General features: G+C 43.3%; 1 protein-coding gene across 1 annotated transcript in view; it reads left to right on the top strand.

Moving 5' to 3' along the window:
- zmp:0000000660 (arf-GAP with Rho-GAP domain, ANK repeat and PH domain-containing protein 2-like) overlaps positions 1-15,581 on the top strand; it is a 257,277-nt gene that overhangs the window by 137,080 nt on the left and 104,616 nt on the right. Inside the window, exon 15 of the mRNA XM_036958269.1 lies at positions 5,045-5,170. Within this exon, the coding sequence (XP_036814164.1) occupies positions 5,045-5,170 (126 nt within the window). The remainder of the gene's footprint in view (positions 1-5,044; positions 5,171-15,581) is intronic.

Below are 15,581 nucleotides of genomic sequence, written 5' to 3'. Positions count from 1 at the left end.
TACTGTACCACCACCACCATGCTACTGTACCACCATGCCACTGTACCACCACCATGCTACTGCACCACCACCACCACCATGCTACAGGACCACCACCATCATGCTACTATACCACCACCACCATGCTACTATACCACCACCACCTTGCTACTGTACCAACACCACCATGCTACTGTACCACCATGCTACTGTACCACTACCACGCTACTGTACCACCACCACCATGCTACTATACCACCACCACCTTGCTACTGTACCAACACCACCATGCTACTGTACCACCATGCTACTGTACCACCACCACCATGCTACTGTACCACCACCACCATGCTACTGTACCACCACCACCATGCCACTGTACCACCATGCTACTGTACCACCACCATGCTACTATACCACCACCACCATGCTACTGTACCACCACCATGCTACTGTACCACCACCACCATGCTACTGCACCACCACCATGCTACTGTAACACCACCACCATGCTACTGTACCACCACCACCATGCTACTGCACCACCACCACCACCATGCTATTGTACCACCACCACCACCATGCCACTGTACCACCACCATGCTACTGCACCACCACCACCATGCCACTGTACCACCACCATGCTACTGCACCACCACCACCACCATGCTACAGGACCACCACCATCATGCTACTATACCACCACCACCATGCTACTGTACCAACACCACCATGCTACTGTACCACCATGCTACTGTACCACTACCACGCTACTGTACCACCACCACCATGCTACTGTACCACCACCACCATGCTACTGTACCACCACCAGGATCTTACTGTGGAATGGTTTTCCCCAGACATAATGGGACCCATCTGGTCAGATGACTCCAGTTTTCCAAAAAGCACCTGGATGATCATCAAGACTCTCTGAAGACTGTTCCGTCCCTGGCGCCTCATATCTCCAGCCACTTTAAACATTCCTCCTTCTTTCTCTGGGTAATACAAAATACAAACTATTTTCATCTCTCCGCTCCAGTACGGTGTTATTAGTGACAGATGCTGGGTGGTTTATTGTTGTTTTTCGACACACTTTCACACACACACACAAACACAGGCAAGCGCGCACGCACGCACGCACACACACTACCGTCTGCAGCCTAGCTAACCCCCTCAGCTCATTAGGGGTCATGATGGGGACACCGGGAGCTGTTCCCAGGAAGAGCTAGCTAACTATGTAAGTGTGTGTGTGTCTGTGTCTGTGTTCTAGTGTGGGTGTGTGTGTGTGTCCTAGTGTGGGTTTGTGTGTGTCCTAGTGTGGGTGGGTGTGTGTCCTAGTGTGGGTGTGTGTGTGTGTGTGGGTGTCTGTGTCCTAGTGTGGGTGTGTGTGTCTGTGTCCTAGTGTGGGTGTGTGTGTGTCCTTGTGTGGGTGGGTGTGTTTGTGTGTCCTAGTGTGTGTGTGTGTGTGTGCTAGTGTGGGTGTGTGTGTGTCCTAATGTGGGTGTGTGTGTGTGTCCTAGTGTGTGTCCTAGTGCGTGTGTGTGTGTGTGTGTGTGTGTGTGTGTCCTAGTGCGTGTGTGTGTTTGTGTCCTAGTGTGTATGTGTGTGTATCCTAGCATGTGTGTGTATCCTAGTGTGTTTGTGTGTGTGTGTGTGTGTGTGTATCCTAGTGTGTATGTGTCCTAGTGTGTGTGTATCCTGGTGTGTATGTGTGTGTATCCTTGTGTGTGTGTGTGTGTGCGCACGGATGTTGTCACAGTGTCCTGTTCCGAAGGCCAGGGTCACAGACAGACTGTTGTGGTTTTGGATCGTTACAGGACCGTTACCGTGCCGACCGTCCCAGCTCCAATAGCTAATTGGAAACTCTGTCATGTCACCTCCCTCACTGGGGAGTTAGCCAATCAGCACAGCCGAGAAATAGGCTCTGACTACCAACAAAAAAAAACCACAAACAGGACAGAGCTACAGAGCCAGCATTTTACATTGTTATATAAAGGGCCCAAAGGGACAGACACTGTAACACAGGGTCTCTCGCTAAGCAGCAACACCTATTGAAACTGATGCTTTCAGATTCTGTAAACACAGAATATGTTACAGTAGCTAACGACTTGACTTGTTTTGTAGTCCTGTTGTTTACCTGCCAAAGGTCGATGGGTATTGGTCCCCTCTGAGTCGACTTTGAACATAATTGGAAGCTCCAATTCTAAAATGCCTGTGTGAGATTCACATCAGTGAGTAGCCAATGGAGAATCAGGATCTTAACAAGATCACAAATAATCACAATTTCGGGAATCTCCACATCGGCTTTGACTCGCATAGCAGTTGCAGGGTCCTTTCATTTTAGAGAGATGTGAAGCTGGAAAGGGCATGAGAGGGGGATGGAGGGAGGAGGGGAGGTTAGGTCCATCAATTAAAAGGATTTCAATTGAAGTAATTTTACCTTGTTTGATGAGCGTGCTCGGGTAGGTGATAAAATCTCTTGAGGTATAACTAGGGCTCCTGCAAAAAAAAATTACCCAAGCATTGGAGCTAATTGAATTTGAAAACGATAAGGTTGAACGTGGGGAGCTCTTAAAAGAAGCAAGAGGGAGTGAGAGACAGAGAGAGTAAAAGAGAGTGAGAAAATGAAAGGAGAGAGAAGGAAACGAGAGAGAATACGTTTATTTTTTATTTTTTATGTGTGTCGTGCTGGAGGAAGAGGCAGCACTGAGAATTTCTTTCATTTATCAAGAGACTCCAGAGTTTTTCACTCTGCCTCAAAACTTTCGAAACACCTTGTGCGAATAACCTTGGGATTAAACGCCTGAGCAACAGCAATAAATAGATGAATGAGTGCGTCAATAAATAAATAAATAAATAAAACAGTAGATATTTGAGTAAAGAGGCACAGCTGGGATTAGTGTTATCAATAAGCTCCTGAGGAGGGACTCAAAAACATCCCAAGGTGCTTTACAGGAACAGCAAGCCGCCAAAAAAACATACAAAAATAAGCAGAAGCATTGAAATAAAGTTACATTTAATCCAATGAATCAACGATAGGCAAATTATTTGATCATCTTTACCAGTAGTCTTTCTTTCATTCTCTAAACCCCCTTACTGCACTACTGCTGGTTTAGTGGGATGGAACAGTTACTGCTGGTTTAGTGGGATGGAACAGTGGGATGGAACAGTTACTGCTGGTTTAGAGGGATGGACCAGTTACTGCTGGTTTAGTGGGATGGAACAGTTACTGCTGGTTTAGTGGGATGGAACAGTTACTGCTGGTTTAGTGGGATGGAACAGTTACTGCTGGTTTATTGGGATGGAACAGTTACTTAGTCTCTCTCTCTCTCATATCCCTGATGATTGTCTGTGTGAAGGCCAACATACACAGACTGTCTCTCTGTACGTCTATGTTGAAGTTCTGTTCTGTTGCACGTACAGTGGGGAGAACAAGTATTTGATACATTGCCGATTTTGCAGGTTTTCCTACTTACAAAGCATGTAGAGGTCTGTAATTTTTTATCATAGATACACTTCAACTGTGAGAGACGGAATCTAAAACAAAAATCCAGAAAATCACGTTGTATGATTTTTAAGTAATTCATTTGCATTTTATTGCATGACTTAAGTATTTGATCACCTACCAACCAGTAAGAATTCCGGCTCTCACAGACCTGTTAGTTTTTCTTTAAGAAGCCCTCCTGTTCTCCACTCATTACCTGTATTAACTGCACCTGTTTGTACTTGTTACCCGTATAAAATACACCTGTCCACACACTCAATCAAACACACTCCAACCTCTCCACAATGGCCAAGACCAGAGAGCTGTGTAAGGACATCAGGGATAAAATTGTAGACCTGCACAAGGCTGGGATGGGCTACAGGACGATAGGCAAGCAGCTTGGTGAGAAGGCAACAACTGTTGGCGCAATTATTAGAAAATGGAAGAAGGTCAAGATGACGGTCAATCATCCTCGGTCTGGGGCTCCATGTAAGATCTCACCTCGTGGGGCATCAATGATCATGAGGAAGGTAAGGGATCAGCCCCGAACTACACGGCAGGACCTGGTCAATGACCTGAAGAGAGCTGGGACCACAGTCTCAAAGAAAACCATTAGTAACACACTACGCCGTCATGGATTAAAATCCTACAGCGCACGCAAGGTCCTCCTGCTCAAGCCAGCGCATGTCCAGGCCCGTCTGAAGTTTGCCAATGACCATCTGGATGATCCAGAGGAGGAATGGGAGAAGGTAATGTGGTCTGATGAGACAAAAATATAGTTTTTTGGTCTAAACTCCACTCGCCGTGTTTGGAGGAAGAAGAAGGATGAGTACAACCCCAAGAACACCATCCCAACCGTGAAGCATGGAGGTGGAAACATCATTCTTAGGGGATGCTTTTCTGCAAAGGGGACAGGATGACTGCACCATATTGAGGGGAGGATGGATGGGGCCATGTATCGCGAGTTCTTGGCCAACAAATTCCTTCCCTTAGTAAGAGCATTGAAGATAGGTCGTGGATGGGTCTTCCAGCATGACAACGACTCGAAACACACAGCCAGGGCAACTAAGGAGTGGCTCCGTAAGAAGCATCTCAAGGTCCTGGAGTGGCCTAGCCAGTCTCCAGACCTGAACCCAATAGAAAATCTTTGGAGGGAGCTGAAAGTTCGTATTGCCCAGCGACAGCCCCGAAACCTGAAGGATCTGGAGAAGGTCTGTATGGAGGAGTGGGCCAAAATCCCTGCTGCAGTGTGTGCAAACCTGGTCAAGAACTACAGGAAACGTATGATCTCTGTAATTGCAAACAAATGTTTCTGTACCAAATATTAAGTTCTGCTTTTCTGATGTATCAAATACTTATGTCACGCAATAAAATGCAAATAAATTACTTAAAAATCATACAATGTGATTTTCTGGATTTTTGTTTTAGATTCCGTCTCTCACAGTTGAAGTGTACCTATGATACAAAATTACAGACCTCTACATGCTTTGTAAGTAGGAAAACCTGAAAAATCGGCAGTGTGTCAAATACTTGTTCTCCCCACTGTATAGGCTCACTGTCTCTCTCTGTGTCTCTGTGTAGATTTCCCCAAGCTGGAGTCATCCTCAGAGACCAGTTCTCCGTCTGATGCTCCATCCTTCATGGACGGCTTCCTCTACTGCTCCGCTGGTCCGGCCAAGGCCACCCTGGACAGGAGAGGCAGAGACGGTGAGTGGACCTACGCGACACTGACCTCCAGTCAGCTAGTCAATCAATCAGTCAGTAACTCCAGCTGGCAGTTAATCAAATGTGTAGTCAGTGAAACCATCTTAATCCATCATATGATGTCAAGTCGGTCAGTCAATCAGTTTGTCAAACTGAGAATCAATATGATCTATGAATCAAATTGTCTATCGGTTCAATCATTATCCAGTCCATGGAATGTAATCTTTGTTGGGTCCTTAAATAATCAGTTGGAGAGAGAGAGGTCCTAGAAGGTTGTACCCATCTTTCTCCCCAAAGCCTTTTAATAACAATGTCATTGTTGTGACAAGGCAGCATGGTTGAGAAACCTTCAGGTATCAAAACCCTGCATATATGCCCTTCAACAGACACTTCTTATCCAAAGCTACTTAGTCATGTGTGCACACTTTCATTAGCGTACGGGCTGTCCTGGGAATTGAAATCACTTTCCTGGCATTACAAGTGCCATGCTCTACCAACACAGCTACTGAGGAACAAACACAATACAACGTCTATCCAGTAGATGGCGCCATATATAACTGTCTACAAAACGACCTAAAACTCCCAGCCGATCCCTCTGTTCCCCTGCTTCTCATCCGAGGTCGTTTAAAACTTTTAATCAGGCTTTTTTCGAAACTCTGCTGTACCTCCTGAGCCTGTTAGCCGTCATCCCCATCCTTCCCCATGCCTCCTATCCAACATCTGGAGCTGTGGCCCCTGGGTAATCAAGAAGACGGAGCCAGGTTTGGATGTCCCTCCTGGGATGGAAAATAAGGGGAAGAGGGGGTGGGGGGGTGGGGGGGGCATGGCGCTCTATCTGCTGCTGGTTGGATCATCTTCCTCCCGAGAGGGGGGGGGGGTGTAGACAGTGCTTTGGAAAGTATTCAGACCCCTTGACTTTTTCCACATTTTGTTACGTTACAGCCTGAATTCTAAAGTGTATTTCATATACACACAATACTCCATAATGACAAAGCAAAAACTGCTTTTTAGATATTTTTGCAAATGTATTAAAAACGGAAATATTACATTTACATAGGTAGTCAGACCATTTTACTCAGTACTTACTTTGTTGAAGCACCTTTGGCAGCGATTACAGCCTCGAGTCTTCTTGGGTATAACGGTACAAGCTTGGCACACCTACAATACCGTTCAAATGTTTGGGGTCACTTAAAAATGACCTTGTTCCATTAAAATAACATAAAATGGATCATAAATACAGTGTAGTTTGTTAATGTTGTAAATGATAGCTGGTAGCTGGAAACGGCTGATTTTGTATGGAATATCTACATAGGAGTACAGAGGCCCATTATCAGCAACTATCACTCCTATGTTCCAATGGCACATTGTGTTAGCTAATCCAAGTTTATCATTTTAAAAGGCTAATTGATCATTAGAAAGCCCTTTTGCAATTATGTTAGCACAGCTGAAAACTGTTGTCCTGATTTAAAGAAGCAATAAAACTGTCCTTATTTAGACTAGTTGAGGATCTGGAGAATCAGCATTTGTGGGTTCGATTACAGGCTCAGAAACAAATACATTTCTTCTCAAACTCGTCAGTCTATTCTTGTTCTGAGAAATGAAGGCTATTCCATACGAGAAATTGCCGAGAAACTGAATATCTCTTACAACGCTGTGTACTTCTGCCTTCACAAGAGTAATGGGCCTCTGCACGCCTATGCAGATATTCCATAAAAAAATCTGCCGTTTCCAGCTACAATAGTCCTTTACAACATTAACAATGTCTACACTGTATTTCTGATCAATTTGATGTTATTTGAATGGACAAAAAATGTGATTTTCTTTCAACAACAAGGACCCCAAACTTTGGAACGATAGTGTATATTTGGGGAGTTTCTCCCATTTCTTCTCTGCAGATCCTCTGAAGCTCTTTCAGGTTGGATGTGGAGCGTCACTGCTCAGCTATTTGCAGGTATCTCCAGAGATGTTTGAGCTCAATTTCAAGTCTCATAGCAAAGGGTCTGTTGCAATAGATCGCTTTGTCATTGTAGTGTATTGTGGGTAGATTGATGACCAAAACAATAAATTATATCCATTTTAGAATAATGCTGTAAAGGAACAAAATGCGGAAAAAGGGAAAGGGTTCTGAAAGGGTTCTGAAAGAGTTCTGAAAGAGTTCTGAAAGGTTTCCGAAAGGGTTCCGAAAGGGTTCTGAAGGGGTTCTGAAAGGGTTCTGAAAGGGTTCCGAAAGGGTTCTGAAGGGGTTCTGAAAGGGTTCTGAAAGGGTTCTGAAGGGGTTCTGAAAGAGTTCTGAAAGGGTTCTGAAGGGGTTCTGAATACTTTCCGAAGGCACTGTATCCCCCTCTTTCTCTCCCTCCCTCCCCCTCCTCCACCAGCCTCTCCTATATCAATAGAGAGAGGAGAGTGAACAGTTGTATGTAGATTTGCACCGGTGGAAGGTCTTTGATTTGATGAACGTCATATAGATTCACCGTTGGGGAGAATTGTAAGAGCGAGTGGTCAAGGAAGCTTCCACATTTCTATCGCCCTCTGAGTGAGATTCACACAACATCGTACTAATGGTGGTAAAACAGTGAGCTTCATACTCTGTTCTGCTTTATGCTGATGGGTTTCAGTGGGGTTGGAAGCTGTATTAGCTAACAGCTTTGTGTAGAGAGCCACCTTATTAGAAATTCACTTTTGGACTTTTGTTACAATATAAACTTTGTAGGTAGCCTTATACAGCTCTCTGTTTCTTTGTGCAGAAGAATACAGGGGCTGTGGCGATCATTACATTTTTTTGGGACGGTGATTGTCACATAAATAACTGTCAAACTCAAAGTAATTGACTGTTAATTAACATAAACACATTTAGCATCTCCTGGCTTCCATGCATAGCCTTTCTCGCCACTGATGCAGACCTTTGGAACATCTACATTTTTAAAAAGTATGTGTGTTTCATGTCCATGTAATATAACCATCACAATGAATCCATTATTTATTTTAGACAGGTCTAAAGAAACATGATATGAAGAACATGTAGTCTATTTCAGAAGAACAGAATGGCATCCTCTGAGTTGTCCTTATGTTATGTCCTGATCTGGCTATGCCATATGGCTGTGGGCTTAACTATATTATTTAGCAGACGAGATTTGCTTAGAATTCCTTGGCATTATTTTATATTGTTTTATAGTTTGAAGAATACAATTGAACATAGCTGAATAAAATAGAAAGGATTTTTTTCTCCAAATGATTTGAGGGAGTGCACGCACACACGCGGCTATTCTGTGAGAGCTTAATAAATAACAGGTATTCCGATATGCTTAATTTAGAGTTATTTCTGTCAATTTTGTTGTGATACAAACGTTGGGCTGATATGTTTAGATGTTTTATACATTCTAAGGCTGCATGATGCGACTCTAATGATGATTTGAAAAAAGTTGCATGAAAGGCATGAGGGCTCCTTGTTTTTCAGAGCAAGCTTTACACACTTTTTCAGTCTCTCATTCACAATTTGAAGAGCATTTGATTATGTTTCGAAGTTCCCGGTGGGCGGGATTCCATTCCTTTTGCGGTCAGTCGCCATTGTGCCCTTGGACTGAATAGTAATTCACTTCTCCCAGCTGGGTGCTCCGAAGCATGGCTCTCCGTCATGTGATCTGGTCTTTCTTTTTTCTTTTTTTGACGCAACTGCGCGCGTCCTTATCCAATTCCGAGGCTCATATTAAAGACATTGGAAGAACAGTCCAGATTTACTTTTCATAAGCCAACAAGATGATTATGCCTAACAAACAGCAAAAGCACTAGCCTATGTCAATCTACTATCACCCATAGTACAAAAGTTTACCTTTTCTATTCTCTGTGAGAAATACATATTCCACACATAGTGTTGTGTCTCTACTATGGATTAAATTATATATGACATGCTATTTTATCAAATCAATTCTCTGTAATTAATATTACCTGATTAAACTAATCATGTAAATGTAATTAACTAGGAAGTCGGGGCACCTCAGAATAATGTTTATAGAGCTGTTGTCTTCCGAATAAACTCTTAAAGATCTGGTGGTCTTTTAAATCAATAGCAGTCAATTATTAATCGGCACTTTATTCAGTCTCATCTGAACATTGTAAAATTCTTGGTTATCCTCACAAATCCTGGCTAACAAGTTGAATCAGCAATAGAACATTTGGTTTAATTATTAATTTACTATTTCCTAAATAATCACACATGATTACATATACACAGGATGGATCATACATTGATGACTAATTATGTCGTAAAAGAAAACGTCCCTAGTGGACAAAACCGATATGACGGCTGGTTACACAAAGATAAGGGGTTGGGTTTGAATGAAAGAGTAGGAAAACTGAGGAAAAAAAGGATTGGGTCTCTATCAGACCTTATGCTGTCGTAAATACGGAATCGTATGCATTCTAAATAACCGCCCATTCGGAAAAGGAAAATGCAGATAGGTTGTAGTCTGTTGTCGTGTGGTAGAACGGATACGTTGTAGTACCCTGTCTTTCTGAAGAGATTGTCCGTCCTTTACAGCTGCTGCTGATAACTCGATGTCTAGATATCCCTTCTTTAGTGAATAAAAGTTCAAAGTTTATACCAAGTTACCATACTCAGCTCGTGCTGTATTCTGGCTGATGTAATCGACATTCCTCCTTCCAGCGTGGTGATCGTCACCTTAACGTCAAAATTAGCCCTTTTAACTTCTTGCGTCGAGCAATCCCTTATCTGGGAGCGTAATCATAGCCTCAAGCTCATTACCATAACGCAACGTTAACTATTCATGAAAATCGCATATGAAATTAAAGAAATATATTCACTCACAAGCTTAGCCTTTTGTTAACAACACTGTCATCTCAGATTTTCAAAATATGCTTTTCAACCATAGCTACACAAGCATTTGTGTAAGAGTATAGATAGCTAGCATAGCATTAAGCCTAGCATTCAGCAGGCAACATTTTCACAAAAACAAGAAAAGCATTCAAATAAAATAATTTACCTTTGAAGAACTTTGGATGTTTTCAATGAGGAGACTCTCAGTTAGATAGCAAATGTTCAGTTTTTCCAAAAATATTATTTGTGTAGGAGAAATCGCTCCGTTTTGTTCATCACGTTTGGCTAAGAAAAAAAAAACGAAAATTCAGTCATTACAACGCCAAACTTTTTTCCAAATTAACTCCACAATATCGACAGAAACATGGCAAACGTTGTTTAGAATCAATCCTCAAGGTGTTTTTCACATATCTATTCGATGATAAATCATTCGTGGCAGTTGGGTTTCTCCTCGGAAGCAAATGGAAAAATACACGCAGCTGGAGATTATGCAATAATTGCGACGGAGGACACCAAGCGAGCACCTGGTAGATGTAGTGTAAAATGGTCAATCTTCCAATGATATGCCTACAAAATACGTCACAATGCTGCAGACACCTTGGGGTAACGACAGAAAGTGTAAGCTCATTCCTGGCGCATTCACAGCCATATAAGGAGACATTGGAACACAGCGCCTTCAAAATCTGGGGCATTTCCTGTTTGAAATTTCATCTTGGTTTCGCCTGTAGCATCAGTTCTGTGGCACTCACAGATAATATCTTTGCAGTTTTGGAAACGTCAGAGTGCTTTCCAAAGCTGTCAATTATATGCATAGTCGAGCATCTTTTCATGACAAAATATATTGTTTAAAACGGGAACGTTTTTTTATCCAAAAATGAAAAGAGCGCCCCCTATCTCGAAGAAGTTAATCGTATGGACACCAGTCCTCACGTCGTCGGGAACTCCAGGTAGACTTTCGTCAAAGGGACATTGTAGTGGGGGAGAGCTTGTGTGTTTCATGGTTCTCAACCAATGTCTGTTCACTTGGGCGGGAGCTTGTGTGTTTCATGGTTCTCAACCAATGTCTGTTCACTTGGGCGGGGCCACTGAGTAGACATCGTTCACTTATGACTACAATTCTCTTATTTAAAAGCTAAAATTATGTTTATTCTTTTCACAAATAGTTTCATATTTAAACATTTAAATTGCACAACAATTCCATGTGAATCTGAATGCGTCGACTTTCCAAGATACAGTCGTCCTATCATCAGTAATAATGTCCCAGAAAACAACTGATCTGACATCATATTCTTTAAGTACCAATGGACACTTTCAACTGGTTGGATTACAGAAATATTGTTCTGTCCCCAACCTTTTGATGTTACAATACTCTATGTTAACAAAGGGCTTTCCAAGAGTCCATTCTGTAGAGTAGAGAGAGAAAATGGGGAAAGGTATTTATGGGGTCATAAACCTCACCAACAGGGCAAGGTCTTGACAATAGTCTGGGACAGTTGTGGGATGTGATAGATCCCAAATTAATACAACCACTTAGCATTACAAAAAATAAATAATTAAGTAATGATGCTGACGCAACAGATCAGAACACTTTGCTTAAAATGTTGATAAACTATGAGTCTATTTCTTCACATTATAAGCGAATCAATAACACACGTGAATGTTCCATTAGTGGGAAAACACCATTCTCAAAACAAATGAAATTATGCATATACTGTTTTTTTATACAGGGGCGTTTTTATGGTCAAAACGATTTCCCCCAAACTTGAAACTCATGCAGTATGTACTGTATGACAGTTGGGCTCTACTACACCCCTGTAAAACGGATTCATGTACTGAATTTGAATAAGTTATTTGGCCATTTTATTTGTGATACAAAGCAAAACATGGGCTAGGCTACATGAGGTGTGCGACTATGATCTGAAAATGTCGCCCAAAAAAAAGGCATGCGCTTGTTCTTGTGATAGGCTAATATTGTCACCCATCAAACTATTCTTGATTTAATCTTGTCTTTACATATACTAAATAATATATATGTGAAATGTGTTTTGATTTAGAATGGTCCATTATCATGCACCTGTCTGGAAACAGGGAGAGGGGGAAAATACATGTCTTCTATGCACTGAAATAGCTAATGGAGGACGCTTTTCCTGTGGTTCATTTTCATGCCAGCCAGGTAGGATATACTCCTGTTGTAAAGAGAAGCAATGTGCTTAATATTAGAAAAGTTGAGAAATAAATATAGCAGGCCTAGCCAATAGAAAGCTGATGGGATCCTCCACTTTTTATTAGCAGCCATTACACAGCCTATAGAAAGCTGATGGGATCCTCCTCTTTTTATTAGCAGCCATTACACAGCCTATAGAAAGCTGATGGGATCCTCCTCTTTTTATTAGCAGCCATTACACAGCCTATAGAAAGCTGATGGGATCCTCCTCTTTTTATTAGCAGCCATTACAAAGCTGATGGGATCCTCCTCTTTTTATTAGCAGCCATTACACAGCCTATAGAAAGCTGATGGGATCCTCCTCTTTTTATTGGCAGCCATTACACAGCCTATAGAAAGCTGATGGGATCCTCCTCTTTTTATTAGCGACCATCATCAATTTTCTCCCGCAATTGCATAGCCTATAGAAATGTTGCGCAACATGAGCTCATGGACTCTCATTAAGTGTTTGATTAGATTTCCGAAGACATTTGCATTGATGTCAGAGTGATTAGAGAGACAAAAGAGTGCTGAGTACCAGGCAGTTAGCAAGTTTGATAGGCTACTAATGTAATTTGTGTAATTTGACTGCTGTCATGGCTGGTGACCGCCGGTGTGGCGGTAATAAGGTCACCCACCGTAAAAGCAGAGGATATCATTTTAATGTCTCGCTGTGCAGTCAGAAGTTAGAGGTCGTTTCACGAGCTAATGCTAGCGCTAGTTAGCAGCTTCTTTCAAACTGCGCACAGAGACATCAAAATGGTACACAGAAGTTCATCTGAATCTGGGGAAGTAGATGAAGGGCTTCATTATCAAAATCCGGAACTATCCATTTAATGGCGTGACTGTAGCAAGTGGCTATTGAAAAGGGGCTGGCTTAAACTATGCCTTTCATCTTCCGAAAACAGGAAGAGGAAGTGCTGCCTGAGTGAAAGGAGGGAGGGAGAGAATATATGTTTTAGTGTAGTGTACTCCTGGATGTTTTTAGAGCTTCTCAAATTAATGGTTTAATGGTCTAATAGATACTCACTCACTCACTCACTCACCCACTCACTCACCCACTCACTCACTCACCCACTCACTCACTCACTCACTCACTCACTCACTCACTCACTCACTCACCCCCCCACTCACTCACTCACTCACTCACTCACTCACTCACTCACTCACTCACTCACTCACTCACCCACCCCTCACTCACTCACACACTCACCCCCCCACTCACTCACTCACTCACTCACTCACCCCCCCCACTCACTCACTCACTCACTCACCCCCCCCCCACTCACTCACTCACTCACTCACTCACTCACTCACCCACCCCTCACTCACTCACCCACTCACTCACTCACTCACTCACTCACCCACCCCCCTTCACTCACTCACTCACTCACCCACCCCCCCTCACTCACTCACTCACCCACTCACTCACTCACTCACTCACCCCCCCCCCACTCACTCACTCACTCACTCACTCACTCACTCACTCACTCACTCACTCACTCACTCACCCACCCCTCACTCACTCACTCACCCACTCACTCACTCACTCACTCACTCACTCACTCACTCACTCACTCACTCACCCACCCCCCCTCACTCACTCACTCACTCACTCACTCACTCACTCACTCACTCACTCACTCACTCACTCACCCACCCCTCACTCACTCACTCACTCACACACTCACCCCCCCACTCATTCACTCACTCACTCACTCACTCACTCACTCACCCCCCCCACTCACTCACTCACTCACTCACTCACTCACCCACCCCTCACTCACTCACCCACTCACTCACTCACTCACTCACTCACCCATGGCTTGATGGTTTATAGATACACCACAGCTCTTAATAATGCGTAAGGCAGCGATGGTGTTTTAATAAATGCACAGTGAGTAGTGTTGGTTAACGACATTAAGTAGAGAACCTTCAGGTTTCTTCTCCTCTCCCAGAGACATCAACTCCAATAGGCAGCCTCTTTACCTCCCTCTCGTTGATGTGAGCTATATTGAGTAGACGGGGGTCGGAAATACATTTGGGGGAAATGTGTTTGGGTTTTTACCAGAGACATACTTGGAGCTGGTCTTTGTTGATGGAAATGCAATGTTTTATAGTCCAATGTTCCAGTGGCAGTAGTCACACTACAGAAAATAGAAGATATTGAGACACAATATGCCATGAATCCCTTCTTCATTTGATGGTGAATGGTCGGTTGTTTGTGTTCAAGGCAAGGTGTTTACAGGTAACTACTGAGGTGAATGGTCGGTTGTTTGTGTTCAAGGCAAGGTGTTTACAGGTAACTACTGAGGTGAATGGTCGGTTGTTTGTGTTCAAGGCAAGGTGTTTACAGGTAACTACTGAGGTGAATGGTTGGTTGTTTGTGTTCAAGGCAAGGTGTTTACAGGTAACTACTGAGGTGAATGGTCGGTTGTTTGTGTTCAATGCAAGGTGTTTACAGGTAACTACTGAGGTGAATGGTCGGTTGTTTGTGTTCAAGGCAAGGTGTTTACAGGTAACTACTGAGGTGAATGGTCGGTTGTTTGTGTTCAATGCAAGGTGTTTACAGGTAACTACTGAGGTGAATGGTTGGTTGTTTGTGTTCAAGGCAAGGTGTTGACAGGTAACTACTTAGTGTTAAATGTAATTGTTAACACAACACATAACAACCTTCATCCTTGTTGTGATTGGTTCAGTGTAGGGGTAAACAGGAAACCCAGTCCCCTGGAGCGTTACAGTATTACTGTGAGTAGCTGTGTGAATGAGTACGCCTCCTCTACTCCCAGTCAGGTAGTCAAGGTGGGAGGAGGGAGCGAGGCTGGGAAGGAAGGAAGGAGGGAGGGAGGACGAAGGGAGGGAAGAAGAGAGGAAGTAACTGCCTGAAAGCGTGAGTGGCAGAATGTAAATGACACCTCTAATTTCTGATTAGTTTGTCTTTTCCTCTTGAGTGCTTCTTTCTACTCTGCTGTCTGCCACAGTGTATCAGAGAGCTCTTCTCTCTACTGTCTGCCACAGTGTATCAGAGAGCTCTTCTCTCTACTGTCTGCCACAATGTATCAGAGAGCTCTTCTCTCTACTGTCTGCCACAGTGTATCAGAGCACTCTTCTCTCTACTGTCTGCCACAGTGTATCAGAGAGCTCTTCTCTCTGCTGTCTGCCACAGTGTATCAGAGAGATCTTCTCTCTACTGTCTGCCACAGTGTATCAGAGAGCTCTTCTCTCTACTGTCTGCCACAATGTATCAGAGAGCTCTTCTCTCTGCTGTCTGCCACAGTGTATCAGAGAGCTCTTCTCTCTACTGTCTGCCACAGTGTATCAGAGAGCTCTTCTCTCTACTGTCTGCCACAGTGTATCAGAGAGCTCTTCTCTCTACTGTC

Source organism: Oncorhynchus mykiss, chromosome 21 (assembly GCF_013265735.2).
Source record: "Oncorhynchus mykiss isolate Arlee chromosome 21, USDA_OmykA_1.1, whole genome shotgun sequence".
Taxonomy (NCBI): domain Eukaryota; kingdom Metazoa; phylum Chordata; class Actinopteri; order Salmoniformes; family Salmonidae; genus Oncorhynchus; species Oncorhynchus mykiss.
Note: the sequence above shows the minus strand (reverse complement) of the source record. Positions and strands in the feature narration are given on the sequence as shown.